This window comes from Tiliqua scincoides, chromosome 1 (assembly GCF_035046505.1).
Source record: "Tiliqua scincoides isolate rTilSci1 chromosome 1, rTilSci1.hap2, whole genome shotgun sequence".
Classification (NCBI taxonomy): domain Eukaryota; kingdom Metazoa; phylum Chordata; class Lepidosauria; order Squamata; family Scincidae; genus Tiliqua; species Tiliqua scincoides.
The window spans coordinates 208,288,753-208,304,308 of NC_089821.1; the positions used below are offsets into that span (position 1 = coordinate 208,288,753).

The 15,556-nt window shown below is 42.4% G+C and overlaps 1 protein-coding gene across 2 annotated transcripts in view; it reads left to right on the forward strand.

The window, feature by feature from the left end:
• The window catches only part of PDE7B (phosphodiesterase 7B), a 170,601-nt gene extending 161,644 nt beyond the window's left edge, over positions 1-8,957 (forward strand). For both annotated transcript variants that reach the window (XM_066614863.1, XM_066614853.1), the window contains 3 exons: positions 3,277-3,373; positions 4,529-4,609; positions 7,015-8,957. In XM_066614863.1, the coding sequence (XP_066470960.1) occupies positions 3,277-3,373; positions 4,529-4,609; positions 7,015-7,232 (396 nt within the window). In that variant the 3' untranslated portion in view covers positions 7,233-8,957. The remainder of the gene's footprint in view (positions 1-3,276; positions 3,374-4,528; positions 4,610-7,014) is intronic.
• The last annotated feature ends 6,599 nt before the right edge of the window (positions 8,958-15,556 follow it).

Below are 15,556 nucleotides of genomic sequence, written 5' to 3' on the forward strand. Positions count from 1 at the left end.
ATTTCAGACCCTTCCAACAGACGTTTCACTGTTATGAAAGGATGAGAGAAGATAATAAATCAGATTCTCGTAACATAATACAAAACAAATTGTTATTGTTCTCTGAAAAAGAATTTACACATTCTCCAGAAAGCTAAATGAATGTGGAGATCTTCATTTCCATATTTATGATCAAGCACAACTTGTTAGCAACCATTAGGGTTGTTTTGCCAGGTATTAAGAGCAGTGGCTCCCTGGATAAATAAAGCAAGAAACCAGTTCCAACGAGTACAGATGGAAATAAGTTTTGTGGAAATAATTTATAAAATGGGATGAAAGCACATTTCTCCTGGTGTACCACCAAAAGGATCACTCTTCACAGAACATTAGGGCAACTGGTGAAACAGGACATTCAGAGTACAATCCTATGCGCTTGCTCCGCCATTGCAGTAGCCACTGTGCCGGTAGAAGGTGTCACCAATTTGGCATGTTGCAACACCGCAAAAGCAAGCCACACCAGCAGAGTGGCCCGGGCCACCCTACCAGTGCCACATTTGGATCCCCAGCAGCTGGTGCAAGCAGGATAAGTACCAAGTGGTGCAGGAGCGGGGGGAGGGAGGCGGGGAGGGATGTATTGCGGCAGGGTGGGCAGAACAGGTGATGGTCTAGTCCAGGAGGGGGCAGGATTGTGGGAGGCCTCTTCCAGCATATCCTAACCTCCTTCCCAGGCCAGGTAGCCCTATATGGGCCACTCCAATTTCCACCAGCTAAATATCTGACATAGATCTGAGTAACCCCATAGGGCTGGCTGGGGCATTATTCAAGGTAAGGGGGAAAATATCCCATTACCCTATGAAGGCCTCCAGCTGGTTTCCAACTAGCACTGGATACAATGCAGGCCAGGTGGCCTGGCTTCATGGCTTTAAGAACTTTTCAAAGATGGTTCTTTGATATTATGATCAGATAAACTGAAAAAAAGACAGTGGATCAGCTTACATTGCTTCAATATTTCCATATTTTTCAAAAACAAATTTTGTCCTGCCTTAGCTAATCCAGTTGGAAAGCTCAAGGTGGTTTACAAAAGCAATAAATCAATCCACACCAAACAAAACATCAAGCAAAACAAAACCAGCAGTCCAAATCTCTAAAAACAGGGCAAGCCAACCTAACAACTCAGAGACAATGCAACCTACAGAGGAGAAAACAGAGGAGAAAAATTTTGTGCCCCTTCTGGAAAATTGACGATTGAGAGGGAATACATCAGGAACTCTATTTTGTAACACAGTACAAAGTTTAAGAAAAAGTAAACAATCAACATTGAAAAGGTTAGGAACACAACACTAGTCAAACTACAGTACACAATGGCTGCCCAAGTTAGGGACATCTGAGTGATGGTCAGTTGCATTGGCACTTTTGTACAGGTACAGTATGTCTTTCATAACAATGCTGGCTTTCAAACAGGCACACTAGCACTAGGCCTGCAGGAACTGAATGTTTTACCTTAAGTACGTTTTGACTTGAGTACAGACTAACCTGTACTGAAGTAGGGAATTTAGGACACAATCCTAAGGCAGTCTACTCAGAAGTAAGTCCTCTTGTGTTCAATGGGAGTTACTCCCAGGAAAGTGAGGTTAGGATTGCAGCCTTAATGTACAGTTTTTTCTTCTGAACTTACCTGATCACCAGGAGCCAAATTACATTAAGGGAGAAATTCAAATAGGGAAGGATCCCCGGCATATTAATGGAAATTTGAGATAAAACACTTGGAAAACTAAACCACCACCATGGGAAGGGAAGAGATGAAAACACGGAATGTGGCAAAGCGAAAAGCAACATTCATATGTACGAATATGTATGAATGTGTATATATATGTCCAACGTCAACATGAAAGTATGTGTGCATGTACATATTAAGAAGTTTCGCCAAAAAGTTCTGGTAATTATCTGGATACAATAGATATCAAGAGTCTTATAAACTTGGTCGTAGACTTGCTTTTATTTGCATGGACTGGGATCCAGCAGACAGAAATTAGTATATTTCTTAAGTGTTTGCCTAACAACTGTTAGCCAAAAGACTAGTTCCAAGTTTTGTCTGCTTGTGGTTTGATGTTTGCATCTAACATAAGAAAAGCAATAAATTAAAGTCTGTACTACTGAATCAAATAATTCTTATTCCCAAAGATGGCACTGACATTCCATAATACAAAATGGTACAAATACAGCTCTTGGAATGCTGGTCAGTGTGCTATAATTGGTTCACATCACAATACCCTGATGATATATTGGTTGCACTGGTGATCCAGTTGTTTCCAGGCTTAGTTTGAAATGGTTAGTTTTAATCATTAAAGCCTTTAGCAGACTGGGATTGGCTTACTTTAAGTACTGCTTTCACCTCATGAATCTGCCAGAACCCTAACACTGACTTCGCAGGTCTTGTGCCGTGGCATTTCTGTCTTGCTGGAAATATGGCACAGGGCCTTCACTGTGGTGAAGCCACAGCTATAGAAGCCCTCCCTTGGGGGGATTCAACAGGCTCCCTCTCAGTCTTTAGAAGACTTTACAGAAGGGATTTGATGTGTGATTGTTTTCTGAATTGCTTTTATAGTTTAGTGTGGCCTTTTAATGGATTTTTACTATTTATTTTACTATTTAAAATTTATTATTTTCCCCTGGGGGCTGGGGATAAGAATAGGCCCTCAGTTTGGCTGTACTTGTCGTAAGAGGCGACTGAACAGCCACCGGGTAGATGGGACTCCTTAGCCTGGGAAGGCAGCTCATCTGAGAGAAGGAAAACTCTGATCCCAAACCTCCACTGCCTTGTGGCTACATCCAGTTATGGAAAAGGCTTCAGGAGTCAACCTCGAGGCAAAATCCGAAGCCGGAGTCCCTGAGGCAGTTCATGGCTGAACACAGTCACGTTCTGGCAACTCCTGCGACGCCGCTGGAACCAACCATATTGGCCTCTGCCTTTCCATTGGACAATTTCAGCGATGTGGAGAGGGGGGATTTGCTGCATGGGTAACAGCCTATCCTCCATACCTACTTTACCCAGGCTTCGCGCACTGGAGAGGACACTCTGTTCCAGAGCCACCATTCAGAGCATGACACCATGGTCTTCCGAGACTGAAGGATGCCAACATGACTATTTATTTTAGGCTTTAATGCTTTGAATGCATTTGTAGAATAGATTGAAACAACTCTCTCTCTGTCTCTGGCAAGACACAGTAGTTTTGAAGGACCTGTGGAGCACAATATATTTTGATACATTGTTCTTAGCATGTTCCCATTTGTTTTCAGATTGCGCTGAAGTGTGCAGACATCTGCAATCCTTGCCGGCTGTGGGAGATGAGCAAACGGTGGAGCGAGCGCGTTTGTGAGGAATTCTACAGACAAGGTCTTTAGTCTGGTATACTCCCCCCCCCCTTATGTTCTCAGGCACTATATTGGAATCAGAATTGTGTTAATTGGGAGTGGCATTTATTCACCGATTAATTCTGAATCTCTGCATGCTCACGCAAAACCTCCTATAGAAATATGCTGACAGAAATATGCCTTCACTGAATAAGCGGTTGGGACTGAAAGAAAAAAGCAAGAGAATACAACAGTCATGACTGTTTAACATTCCTGCCCAATGTTGCAAATATGCAACAGGGACCAAATGTGTACACCTGTGAACCAGGCAAAAATGGGTTATTCGTGGACCTAACTTGTACAACTTTGCTGAAGCACCTTTTTGGGGAACCACATCCAACTTTGCTTTTTTAAGCCACTCCACACTTTGGCCTGCTCCTTCTCTGTCCCAACACCAAACCGCTTGCAGGAGCTGGCTGAACAAGAAACACAATGTCCCTGTCTTATTACTTGCAAACCTCTACTTCTGTCCATGTTAAATGAGGCATCGATTACCCTGAGGGCTGTGTTTGCATTGCTTCTAATAACTGGAATGTTGTTACCATGTACTCCAAGAGGATGCCAGGAAAAAAAAACACTGCATGCAGATAAAGCTTCATTCATGAAGCTTTATAAAGTCCCACTTGGTCCAAGCAACACTGATCTAATTTGTTACAAAAATAATATCATCAGCAAAGTAAAAGAACTTTGGGTATAATTAAGGGCACAATCCTAACCAGGTCTACTCAGAACTAAGTCCTATTTTGTTCAGTGGGGCTTACTCTCAGGTAAGTGTGGTTAGTATTGCAGCCTAAGTTTGTTTTACATACTGGCATTAGAAAACGTGACTACATCTCTGTGTCATGGGGGGAAAAATTATGCCTTGGACTGCAATCCTATATACACTTTCCTGGGATTAAGACCCACTGAATTCAGGCAAGACTTACTACTGGGTAGACATACCTAGGATTGCACTGTTATGCATGTGTAGCTCAGTGTGTCTTTCTAAAAGCAGTATATCAGTACCAGGTGCAGATGCACCATTATTTCTCAGTGTCTCTGTAAAGCTTCAACATCCAAACTACTCTGGATCTGTTCATATCCTGAACACTACATGTGGTTCCTGGTGCCTACAAAAATTGTTCCTTCTCTTTGATAGGTTATCTGGAGCAGAAATTTGACTTGGAAATAAGTCCTCTTTGTAATCAGCAGACGGACACAATTCCTACTATACAAATTGGTGGGTATTGCCTTTCATCATTAACTTCACCTCCCAACAAACCAAACCTATAGCAAGAGGAAGAAGAAACAGTTTATTAATGCAGAAGTTATCTCACTCAGAATCAAATCAGCTGTGAACATTGCAGAAGACAAATCAAGTCTGTGTTATATCCAGGCATGCCTTTCAGAACATACAACACATATGTATGTGGGCAAAATCTATTGTGTGTGCAGGAACAGAGCATGGTGGCCAATGGCACACGGCTCACTGGTTTGGCATATATAAGGAAGAAGCAGAGAGGTGAAGGTACAGCAACAAGACCTTTGTTGTGAGAATAATACTACAATAGTGGGGAAAGGGAATCAAACATAAAAAGCAGTGCAAAGTTACTAAGGGCCACTTAGTAACTCCGAGCCCACTTTCTAGAACTGACATAAGGGCAATGCAGCACCTAGGTAAGGATACAAATATTCCCTTCCTTTGAGGAGACCTCTGTGAGTGCCACCCAACTGCAAGATGCAGCACACATCCCATTGGCACTACTATGCCAGTGTTGGAAAGTTGGTTAAGATTTGACCTTAGTCAGTCACATGACTGGGCCCTAAAGCTAATGGTTTCTAGGACAAAGAATGGGGAAGAAATCCTTGCACAGGCAAGGGGGTGCATGATGGCACAATCAAAGGGAAGAAAAGGGTATAAGGAAATCAGGAAGGTTTCCAGTGCGGGGCACTGGGGCTGGGAAACAAAGTGAGGAGGATACCAAGGTTCTGGCCATGGAAAAATATCAGTGGCTGAGTTACAGATCTCTGTAGCCTGAACCAAGAGCTACAGGTAAAGTGCAAGTCCCTTCCTTGGTGGTCCATGAGGCTAGTATCTCCCACCAAATGATCACTTAAGAGTGCCACAAGCCTCAGAGGGAATCAATGGAAAATGGTGATTTCCCTTGCTTTGATGGATTGGTTAACTCATAAGAGGTCTGTGGCTGATCTCAGCTCAAACTGTTAACAGATATACTAAGGCACACTTTCCTGGGAGGAAGCCCCATAGAACACAATGAGACTGGGGGCCTGATGCTATTGGGCCTGCGTCGCCCCAGAGCCAGCAGTCATGATCTCAAATGTGCCATAAGGCACACCTACGACACTGCACTGTTTTGGCACTGGTCTGACTCAGCATGAGCCTGCACTGAGCCAGCACTGGATGGAGGACCACCACTCGGAGCTCCAGGCAACTGCTGGGTGGCGAAACAGAAAGTGGGGCAGTGGGGGAAGGGCAGAGGAAGGCGTGGTAGAGGAGGTAGTGGGGCAGAAGGGGGTGGAAAAGGCAACAGGCCCTGCCACCACATCCTAACCCCACTCCCGACCCAGGAGACCGCTCAATAGCAGGCACAGATCTGAGGAAACCCACTGGGGCTGCCTGGCTGCTGGGGTAAGGGTAAGCTCCCTTACTCCAAGTAGCCCTGGTGCTGCTTCCCATCCCCATGGGATGCAGTGGTAGCCATTTTGGCACCACTGCCAACTTGAGTGCTGGGAAGCACAGGATTTGGGTGTTACTTCCAAGCAGAGATACTTAGAATCTAGTTGCAAGAGTCTTGTACTCACTGACACATGGAAAAAGGAAAAGAAAAGGCACTAAGTGTGTCATCTGCTTGACTGTACGAGACAGGAAAATTGAAGGGGGCTTTGTCTGTTAATAGGCTTTGTCAAGGACCAAGGTCATCTATTTCCTAAAGGCAGTGAGTAGGTTGTTGGGGTTTATACCTAAGTGAAATAGAGGAGCTCTCTGTTTGTTGGTAAGCATGGGCAAGCCTTGCAGACACCACAAAGCTTTTAACTAGGTTCTTGACCTTTGTGATGACAAGCAAGCCGTACCACCTCCACATCATCATTCTCTCAGACACAGCAGAAAATACATCAGCAAGGCTTACGTGTCTGTTGTATTTTTGAAATTCAAAAACAACCAATAGCAACTTTAAAGGCATAGTCCAAGAGAGAGTTACGCATGTTAACACTCACTTAATTTCAGAGAGTTCAGTAATACTTTGCTGTATTGGGTTGTGGCCAATAATGGTCTCCAAGCCTCACCTGCATCTCAAGCATTTGTGCAAGAGTATGCAACAAGTTAACCAGAAAGCTAATATACCCTCTCAGCTGATCTACGTATTCTGATGGGTTCTGGGAAACTGGGAAAGTGCAAAATCTAACCTTTCTATTGGGCAATTTCTTGTTGGTAAAACTATATCAAAGGAGAAGGAGACTGGTGCAGTGCCAACTTAATGAAAACATTAAACAAATCCAAAGAAATGCAGGCTGGACGCTATGCTGCTCTAGAAAACATGGTCCCCAATCAGTGCACAATGGAGTGTTAGCTTAGCCTGTTTGGCAAGTGACAACAGCTGATATGCATGGCCATTTTTTTTCCAGGCTTCATAACTTACATTGTGGAGCCACTTTTTGAAGAATGGGCCAACTTTACCGGGAAAACCCCCTTATCGGAAAACATGCTAAACCACCTGAGGAGGAACAAGGTCAAGTGGAAGAGTTTGCTTCACAAGCAACACAGCAGTAGCAGGAGCATGGACAGCTTGGGTCAAATGACTGGGAATGAAGAACAGACTTTAACTGAAGGAGAAACTCCATAGTGGCAATTCTATGCTATAGTGCCACTACCTTTTGCAACAGTGAACAGAATCCTGCTCTGTTGGGCCATTGTTAACCATGCAGGAAGGGAAGAAAGCAGGGAGGAAGCAGAAGCCACAAGAATCCTCCCCAAACAAACCCAGTGCATTCTGGGCTCGATTCTAAAGCTACACCAAACCCTACTTCCTCATCTTGATACCCAAAGCCATTCATCACTTCTGATAACAAACTGCTTGAAAGAGAAGCTTCAATCAGTAGTGCTGAAGCTAGGCCAGTAAGTGGGTACAAGAGTGTTAAAGGGCACAGGCAAGGTTGTCTGTTTTTCACTCTGGGTCACGGCGCCACCTGTCCCTGAACAAAGACCTGGATGTACAGTCTGACAATTGAACTGCACATTGGAGACCACCACCAGCACTGTCAGAATTCAGAGGACATCTGGTCACACAGGAGAAAAGTGTCTCATTTTAAACAATTAAAGCCTTTTTAATATTTGTATCTGGTGCACTGGACAAGGAAGCCAAAAACCTTGAAATAAGGTTATTCTGTGTACTCAAAAGCTTTTTCATGGTGGTGCCCATTTTGTTAACCATTTTAAGCCACTTTAGATAAAAGACTGACATGATTCTTCTTACTGCAACAGTATTTCCTGTTGAATCAAAGGGAAGAGGTGTACAGTTTCAGTGTTTCCAGATGACTTTTGATGACTGTAATCGTGAACTGTTTATATTCGCACATGTATGTTTCTTGTATATATAAAGCGCTACCAACTCCCACCCTAAAATATTGAAGTATTATGGAAAAGCTACCTGTATAAACAATGGCACTGTGAACAAAATACTATTAGTTTTAGTATTGGAAGCATTTGTAAATAGGTTAAAGATTCTTAATACATTTGTTTGCAGATAAAGGCCTTAATTTCTAACATCCTTAATATTCAGATGGCTACCAAAGTCATATCATTTTAGTATGGCCAATTTTCAGTTGTCCAGCCAAGGATTAGCTACGAGTAATATCTACCAGGGAAATCTGCAAAACTTCACAATCATTCCTTTGTGGTTCCAAATATTTAAGCCACCCCGTTTCAGTGACTGATTAAGAAGCTCAACATAATTGTTGCACTGGTGTTTTGCAATCTAAATTGATAAATTCAGAGTTTGAGATTTACTTTATTTAGGCTGCAGTTCTAATCACACTTTCCTGAGAGTACGTACCAATGAACACAAATCACTAACTAACATGTGCAGGATTGAGCCATCATAAAACATTATGGTAAACTGCACTCAGATTAGGGCTGGGAACTGGCTTCCAATTATATGGAAAGAAATTTCTTTTGGTTTCTTTGATATAAACCAAAAAGTTTATATCAGCAACTTTCATGGTATGTGCCTAATTTGAAAATAGACTATTACTTAAAGAAAAGGCTTTGGAACCAGTCAACATATCTCCCCCATTTTCTTATTTCTAGTAATGGTTATTGAAGAATGTCCTTTTTCAAACATTTTTTGTTTTTGACAAAGGCTAGAATGTAAACTTCATACTTTCTATAGCAAAGACATTTTTATTAGTGTCTCATTGAACCTTTCAGCCAGGTGAGATGTTTACCCAGGATTTGTGTTTATTCCATGTTGTGAAGCAAACTTAGGCTAACCTGTTGGTAATGTAGCACTTCACAGTTCCATCTGTTGGCAAACATTTTTCCTTTACATTTCCCCCCCCCCCCATTAGCTTCCTTCCTCTACTTGCATTGGCTGCAAACATAGTAAAGCTGATGCACTGTGTTTCAGAACATGGAAGGTTAAAAAAAAGTCTTCAATAGGTGTGACACTTAAGGACAGTTTAAAGTTATACTGCATTGATTAGAAGAATACAAACTTTGTTCCTATGGAGGGAACACTTTTCCTTTCGTTATTTTCCAAGAAATACAGAAAGGACCTGGCTGCCTTCTTGTTCCAATAAGTTCCAATAAATCTGTTTTTCATTAATATTCCATGGGTACATAGAGCCTCCTCACTAGTTTTATGCCACAGAGTCAAGTCCTCCACAAGAAAAAATTACTGAGTCTCTGCATTGCACTTTAATAGGATATCCCTTTTCACACAAATGTAGGATGCTACCTTATTCAGAGTCCGATTCATGTCTGGAGCTCAGTCTGTACCGAATGGCAGTTGCACTCCTTCAGACAGGCATCTTTCCTAGCCTTCTGGAGATGCCAGGGTTTGACCCTGGTACTTTCAGCATGCAAAGCAGGTATTCTTCCACTGAGCTACAACCACTTTTAAATGTCATGTTAATTATAAACAAGAAAATTAGCTATGGGTTCAAACTGGAGATACACACAATGACCAGAGTATTCTACAACTATAATCAAGGCAAGGAGTTTTCTTCCAAGTGCTTAACTGATTTGTTTCTGGCCTAAACTTGTGTGTGTTGCAAGCCAAATGAAGAGGTAAAATTGTTCAAACTGGTTTCTAAGGCTTTTTGTCCACCTTTAATACTTTGAAGAAAATCTATCAGATACAGTGTTTCAAATACACAGATTTTATTTTTAGGAACAATATACCAAGAAGTATTCAAGAGGAATAATGTTCAACATACCACTGCACAAATCCACTGCAGGTTTAATCAAATACTTTTTCAAATAAATCAAATAATTTTTCTAAAAAGAGTGCATCTATGATTATGAAATATCCAAATGCCCACTGCCTTAATAAGGTCTGTGGCAATTCTTTAGGGCCAATTCACGCACTTAGGGGCAGATTTCAGATGTCTCAGCTTCCTTAAACAGATGGTCACAGCTGATAAAATGCAGTATTTTCACTGAGAGTCACACCACTATAGGGAATCATAATTGTGTGAATGAAGTTTCTTTCAGATTCAAGAGAGCACTTAAAGATATTCTCCAATCCAGCCCTCCCTCATTTAAAAAGGCTATGCTAGAAGTAGGCATTAAAGAAGCCAAAGTATAAAATCAATGAGTATGCTGAAAGAAAGAAAGAAAGAAAGAAAGAAAGAAAGAAAGAAAGAAAGAAAGAATCCAGCCTCAATTAACATCATTGCTGAGCTTATGCTGAGGAATCACATTCAACTCATGGCAAAATACCTGGTTATCTTGACTTTCAAATCACATTTCAGATATTGGAGTAAGGAAGCAACATTTTAGTGAGCTTCATATAAGATGTAACAGCTGCTTTAGCTTTCCCAAAATAACAGCGAAGACTATCCAAGATTTTCATACAGTGTAACTCAAGACAAAAATAGATTAAAAACAAACTGATTAGGGGTTCACAGTATCATTCTTTTTGCCTAAACTACCTACAACAGTATCTTTATACCTTTCTGCAGGTTCAAGCTAACCAAAACCATGGCTGAGAACAAGAAAGTGCATAGGATTAGATTATTCCTTTTTTTCAAATTGAGTACTGTAGAAGCATACAGGGTCAGATTCTTGGCGTTTTTTTAATAGGTGGAAAATGAACCATTTTCCCACACTGTCATTACAATGATCTCAAAAAACTCTGGTCTCAATTTTGTCAAGTTACAATCCAGAAAAGTTATTGCTTGTCAGAAGTCCCAATGATTTCAGTGGAATATACTCCAAAGTGAATGTGCTTAAGAATTACTGTATAGTTTTTTATTTAAACACACCCACCCCTATAGTGAGATGATGGCCCACACACATACTAGCCTGATAACAGAGATAATGGCTCAGGGCCACTTCTCAATAGTTCTTTTTTCCTAAGAAAGGACAGCTGCATAAAACCTTCAGGGTATCTTGCCTCGTGACTGATATCTTGCCTGGTCACATACAAAGCACAGTATATTCCCTGGTCAGTGTGGGCTCCTGAGCCAATATGGACTTGAGGCCATATTAAACCTGTACTAAAACCAGACTTTTTATTATCAGATAAGTTAAAAACACGAACACAAAGTTATGGGGGAAGCAGCATTAGAAGTAACCGCTTACTTTTACATTGGTGCAAATATTTCTGCACAATTCATCTAGTATTTTAGGTACACCAAGTTTTACAAGAGAAAAAAAAAGCTTGATTTGGCTATTAACATATTCCATTAAGCTTTGTATACAGAACTTTGTAAAATAGTATGTTTATTGTAAAACACATACCTTAAGTATAAGGGTCAAATCATGGTCCTGATAAAATCAGTGTCCATTGGCTTCAATGGGACCAAGATTCAGCTGCTAAGAGTGTGTATAAATAATATGCATTAAGCTGAAAGAAAGCAATAGATTGTGTGAAATGCTGTGACTGCTATGCAGTGATGCCAAGAACTACAGAGACATAACTGTATCTTTTTTAACATAGTGCTGTAAGTATTCATGTCAAGAGGTAACTGCTAATAAAAAAAAATCTTTAGGCTGATGGTGGTGGTGGTGGGGTGTGTGTGTTTATAGCTCCACAAACATGAGGCATGCATGCCTTGATAAAACACTTGCTTTCTGCTTGCTGAAGTCTTGGGTCTTAATAAGCAGCAACATTTTCAACATCCCAAACGCTGATTATGGTAACTACAGCTTGTATTCTACAAGCACATCTGGGCTGCCACTGATAACCCAACTACAGTCCAAGGCTGGTTCAGCTGCAGGTGTGGGGGAAAGAGACAGACTTCTTAGAAATGTATTTTTCTGTTGCGTGCGTGGGTTTGTCCTTGTTGAGGGTTCTGCACTATTATAAGGAGTCTTCTCATAGTGCATCTCCACTAGATATTAAAAACAATAGGTATTGCTGGCTGTGACTGGACATTCATCAAAGTCTAAGGAATGGTCCATGAGCAAAAGTGTGTGAAGCATGTGCCAGTTGCCTTTATAAAATGAATGCTGCCTTGTTTGACTGACTGTGAAGAAAAAAAAACAACAGAATTTGATATCTCAGCTCTTGCCTGAGATGATAGCTTCAGCCTCCCTTTATTCAAATCTATTCTCAATTTTCTAAGAGGTGGCTGGTGACCTGCATGTCATCTGAAATACCAACACACCTATTTTGACAAACACCCCTTTCAAAATGGTGCTAGATATCTTAAGGGATACAGCTGTACTGAGCAGCATTTGCACTCACCACACAAAGCTTTCATAGCATGTGCATATACACCATGCTACAAAGCAAAGGTTTCTAAACTTTTAGACCAGAGGGCCATATAAAATATCTGGCATGGTGTCAAGGACTGGAAAAATATATTTTAAATATAAAAGTTAATTAGAAAGCCTCAGAAAGCTGAAGGCCTTCAGATGGCCCAAAAAGTCACTTCTGGTTTTCCAAGAAAACAAGGAAGTGATGTTTTTAGACCTTTAGAAGGCATTCTGAGGGGAGGCACATGGCTTCCCTGGCCCTCAGAACACCTTCCAGACGCGACTGGAGCACAGCTCTGGTCACATTCGGTTGAGCGGGCCAGAGCTAGCGGGGGACCAGAGGCTTGCCGCGGGCCGGATGAAGGCTTGTCGTGGGCCACATCTGGCCCCTGGGCCAGGGTGTGGAAACCCCTGCTACAAAGGAAGCTACTGATTCAGGGCTGTGGAGAGGGTGGGGTTTCCCCAGGGCCCTGACATTAAATGGGACCCCAAGTAGGATTGCTACCTTGCCTTCAACAGTGTCTGGCAGCAGACTTACCCTACAAAAACGGAGTAGGAACAACTCTTGTGGATCCCAAACACCTTGAAACACAACCCAGTTGCCAAGAGAACCAGGACATTTCACCTGGGAGTGAGAAGGAACAGGGGCACAGGCACCAAAGTGCTTGTTAAAAATCTTCCCCAGGATGCATCTAACCTCTCTGCAGCCCTGGTTTTAGCATACACACCCACATTGGCATACATGGGGAAAATGTATGTGGGGGGAGAGAATCTGCTTCTTCATAATCAGAGATTCAAGCAGTTATAACAGTCAACAAGAAATGCTAGGTCACATGAAATACTTGGGAAGGAAAGGATAGAACTCTACAGAATTGCAGGGTCTGTTCCAAAATATATGGGGTTTTGAGGGGTGAGGGAAGTTCTTCCCTCAAGAGCAAACTCTTATCAGATAAAGCAGAAGTGGGTCATTGGCTACATATTAAGTGGCAGACCAGTCAGGGAAGGGAAGACAAGGAGTGTAACCTTTCTGGTTATCTGTCAGCTCAAAATCATCACTGCCCCAGACACTGGCCCCTCCAGGAGTTATTTTTAATCCCGAGAGATTAAAACATAGAGACCTAACAATCTTTGTTGGCTTTTGTTGAAAATGAAAAGCAAAAGGTGATCACAAAGCATCATGGCTTATGCCACACAGAAACGTATTAACACAGACCAGTGCTGCATTACAATTGGCTACGCTACTGATTTCCATTACACTAGTACATGCTAATCTATCAGCCACAGCAAGAAAGAACAGAAGCAAGCATGCTCAGCTAAGAGCCTGCCACTACACTTCACATAACGCCAGTTACAAACAGGCTGTCATCAACAGTTCAGCCACAGGCTTTCATAGGCAACCACAAGATGGGGACATAAGTGTAGATTTGGAGTATTGGCGATTTTGTAAAACTTGTTGCACACACTTCAGAGGCAGAGAAGTGCCCTGCAATTGCACGGTTAGGGAAGAACAGCCCAGAGACAGATACTACCTCTGGAAGTCTTCTTTATCACCAGCCTACCACAGCTTTCCAGACTTGAAAGGACTCCATCTGCTACATGTTCAGCACACTTAGACATTTTGTAACATGTTTCCCATAATTCCCAGAAGCTTAAATACTGTATACGTATCAACTGAACAAGGTATTTAAGCCCAGAGTCTGCATCTCTGGAGAGAGTGTTACTTAGAGAAAGCACCCATGAAAGAAAACAAAGATTTTTTTCCCCCCCAAGTTGTGCCTGGTATCACACTGCCCTCTGGTGGACAGCTGACACTTGTTCTTGGTTGAGTTCCTCTCAACATACTGATGACTGAGTACTGTATTGTAATATTGTATTGTTCAGGGGGCCGACAATGTCGTTCCTTTTTTGTACAAATGATTTAAAATATACCAAAGGGCTCAAAAGCATATAAATACTGTACAGCAAGCCCTCAGTATCTGTGGGGAATCCGTTCCAGGACTGTCCACAGATACCGAATTACAGGTGTGCCCTGGTATTCGTGGAGGTTCTGTTCTAGAACCCCAGCAGATACATGAAATCACAGATACCAGGGGCACCCCCCTTGCACGATTTGGGCTTCACAAGGCAAGGGGAGCTGTGCTCCCCTCATTTTCAAAGTCTCTTCTGAGCCCCGCAGAGGGTGTGCACATCTGCCTGTGGCCTTTGTGGACCTTAAAATGGCCACTGAGGCCAGAAAAACCCCATCACTTTCAGTTTTTCTGTAAAACCAGAAGTGCCATTTTTATGCTTCCCTGGCCCTCACAATACCTTTTAAAGGCATAAAAACATCACTTCCGGAAACTGGAAGTCACTTTTTTCAGCCTAAATGGCCATTTGGATGCTTGCAGAGGTTGCAGGCAGATGCATGTGGCTGCTGCGGGGCTCAGAAGAGCCTCTGGAGGTGCACAGGGGGGGTGGGGGCCCCTGCTTCCGCAGATAAGTGAAACCATGAATACAGGATCCGTGAATATAGGGCCCCCTATATGCAGATAATGAAAGTTGAGGGGGGAAGAGTTGCACCCAGCCCTCCAGAGGTCACACGCAGACTCTTCAGAAGCCTACTGGATGCAACTGGAAGGCACATCTGGCTTGCACCAGTGAACCTGAAGTGTCTTCCAGTTGCATCTAGGACTCCTCCTGAGGTGTGGGGAAGCCTGCATGCTGGAGAACACCTCCTGGACTTGAAAAGAAGTCACCAATGCTAACTGGCAGTAGCTTCCACTCGTGTCTGGGAGGCCCTCTGAGGCATCTGCGGATGCCATGTCTGTGGCTAAGGAGGGCCCTCTGTATTTTAAAAATATGTTTTACCACTGAAAAAATTAGATTCAGAACTGACCTGTTCAGGAGAGTTTTCCAGACACTATATTCATCTTTTCTGCCCTTTTTTTAATAGCTTAAGACTAAGGCAGGGTTTTCAACTTTGGTGCAAATACCACTTTCGTGAGTACCACCATTACACCAAAGATGGTGCTGCCTTGCTCCCTACAGCATTGGAAGTAGTGGAATCCAAAAGGAATGGGAAAATTTGTACATCTTTCCATTCTTGCCATTATGAACATCTTCTTATTGTCCCTGTTCTCTATTAGGACTGTATCTAGTGTCTCCTCAAAAAACTTTTGAGTCTGAAAAGGGGAACCCAACAACACAAGACTGGGCACATTGATCCACCTCCCTTCGTCAAATGTTCCTTTGAGCCACAATATT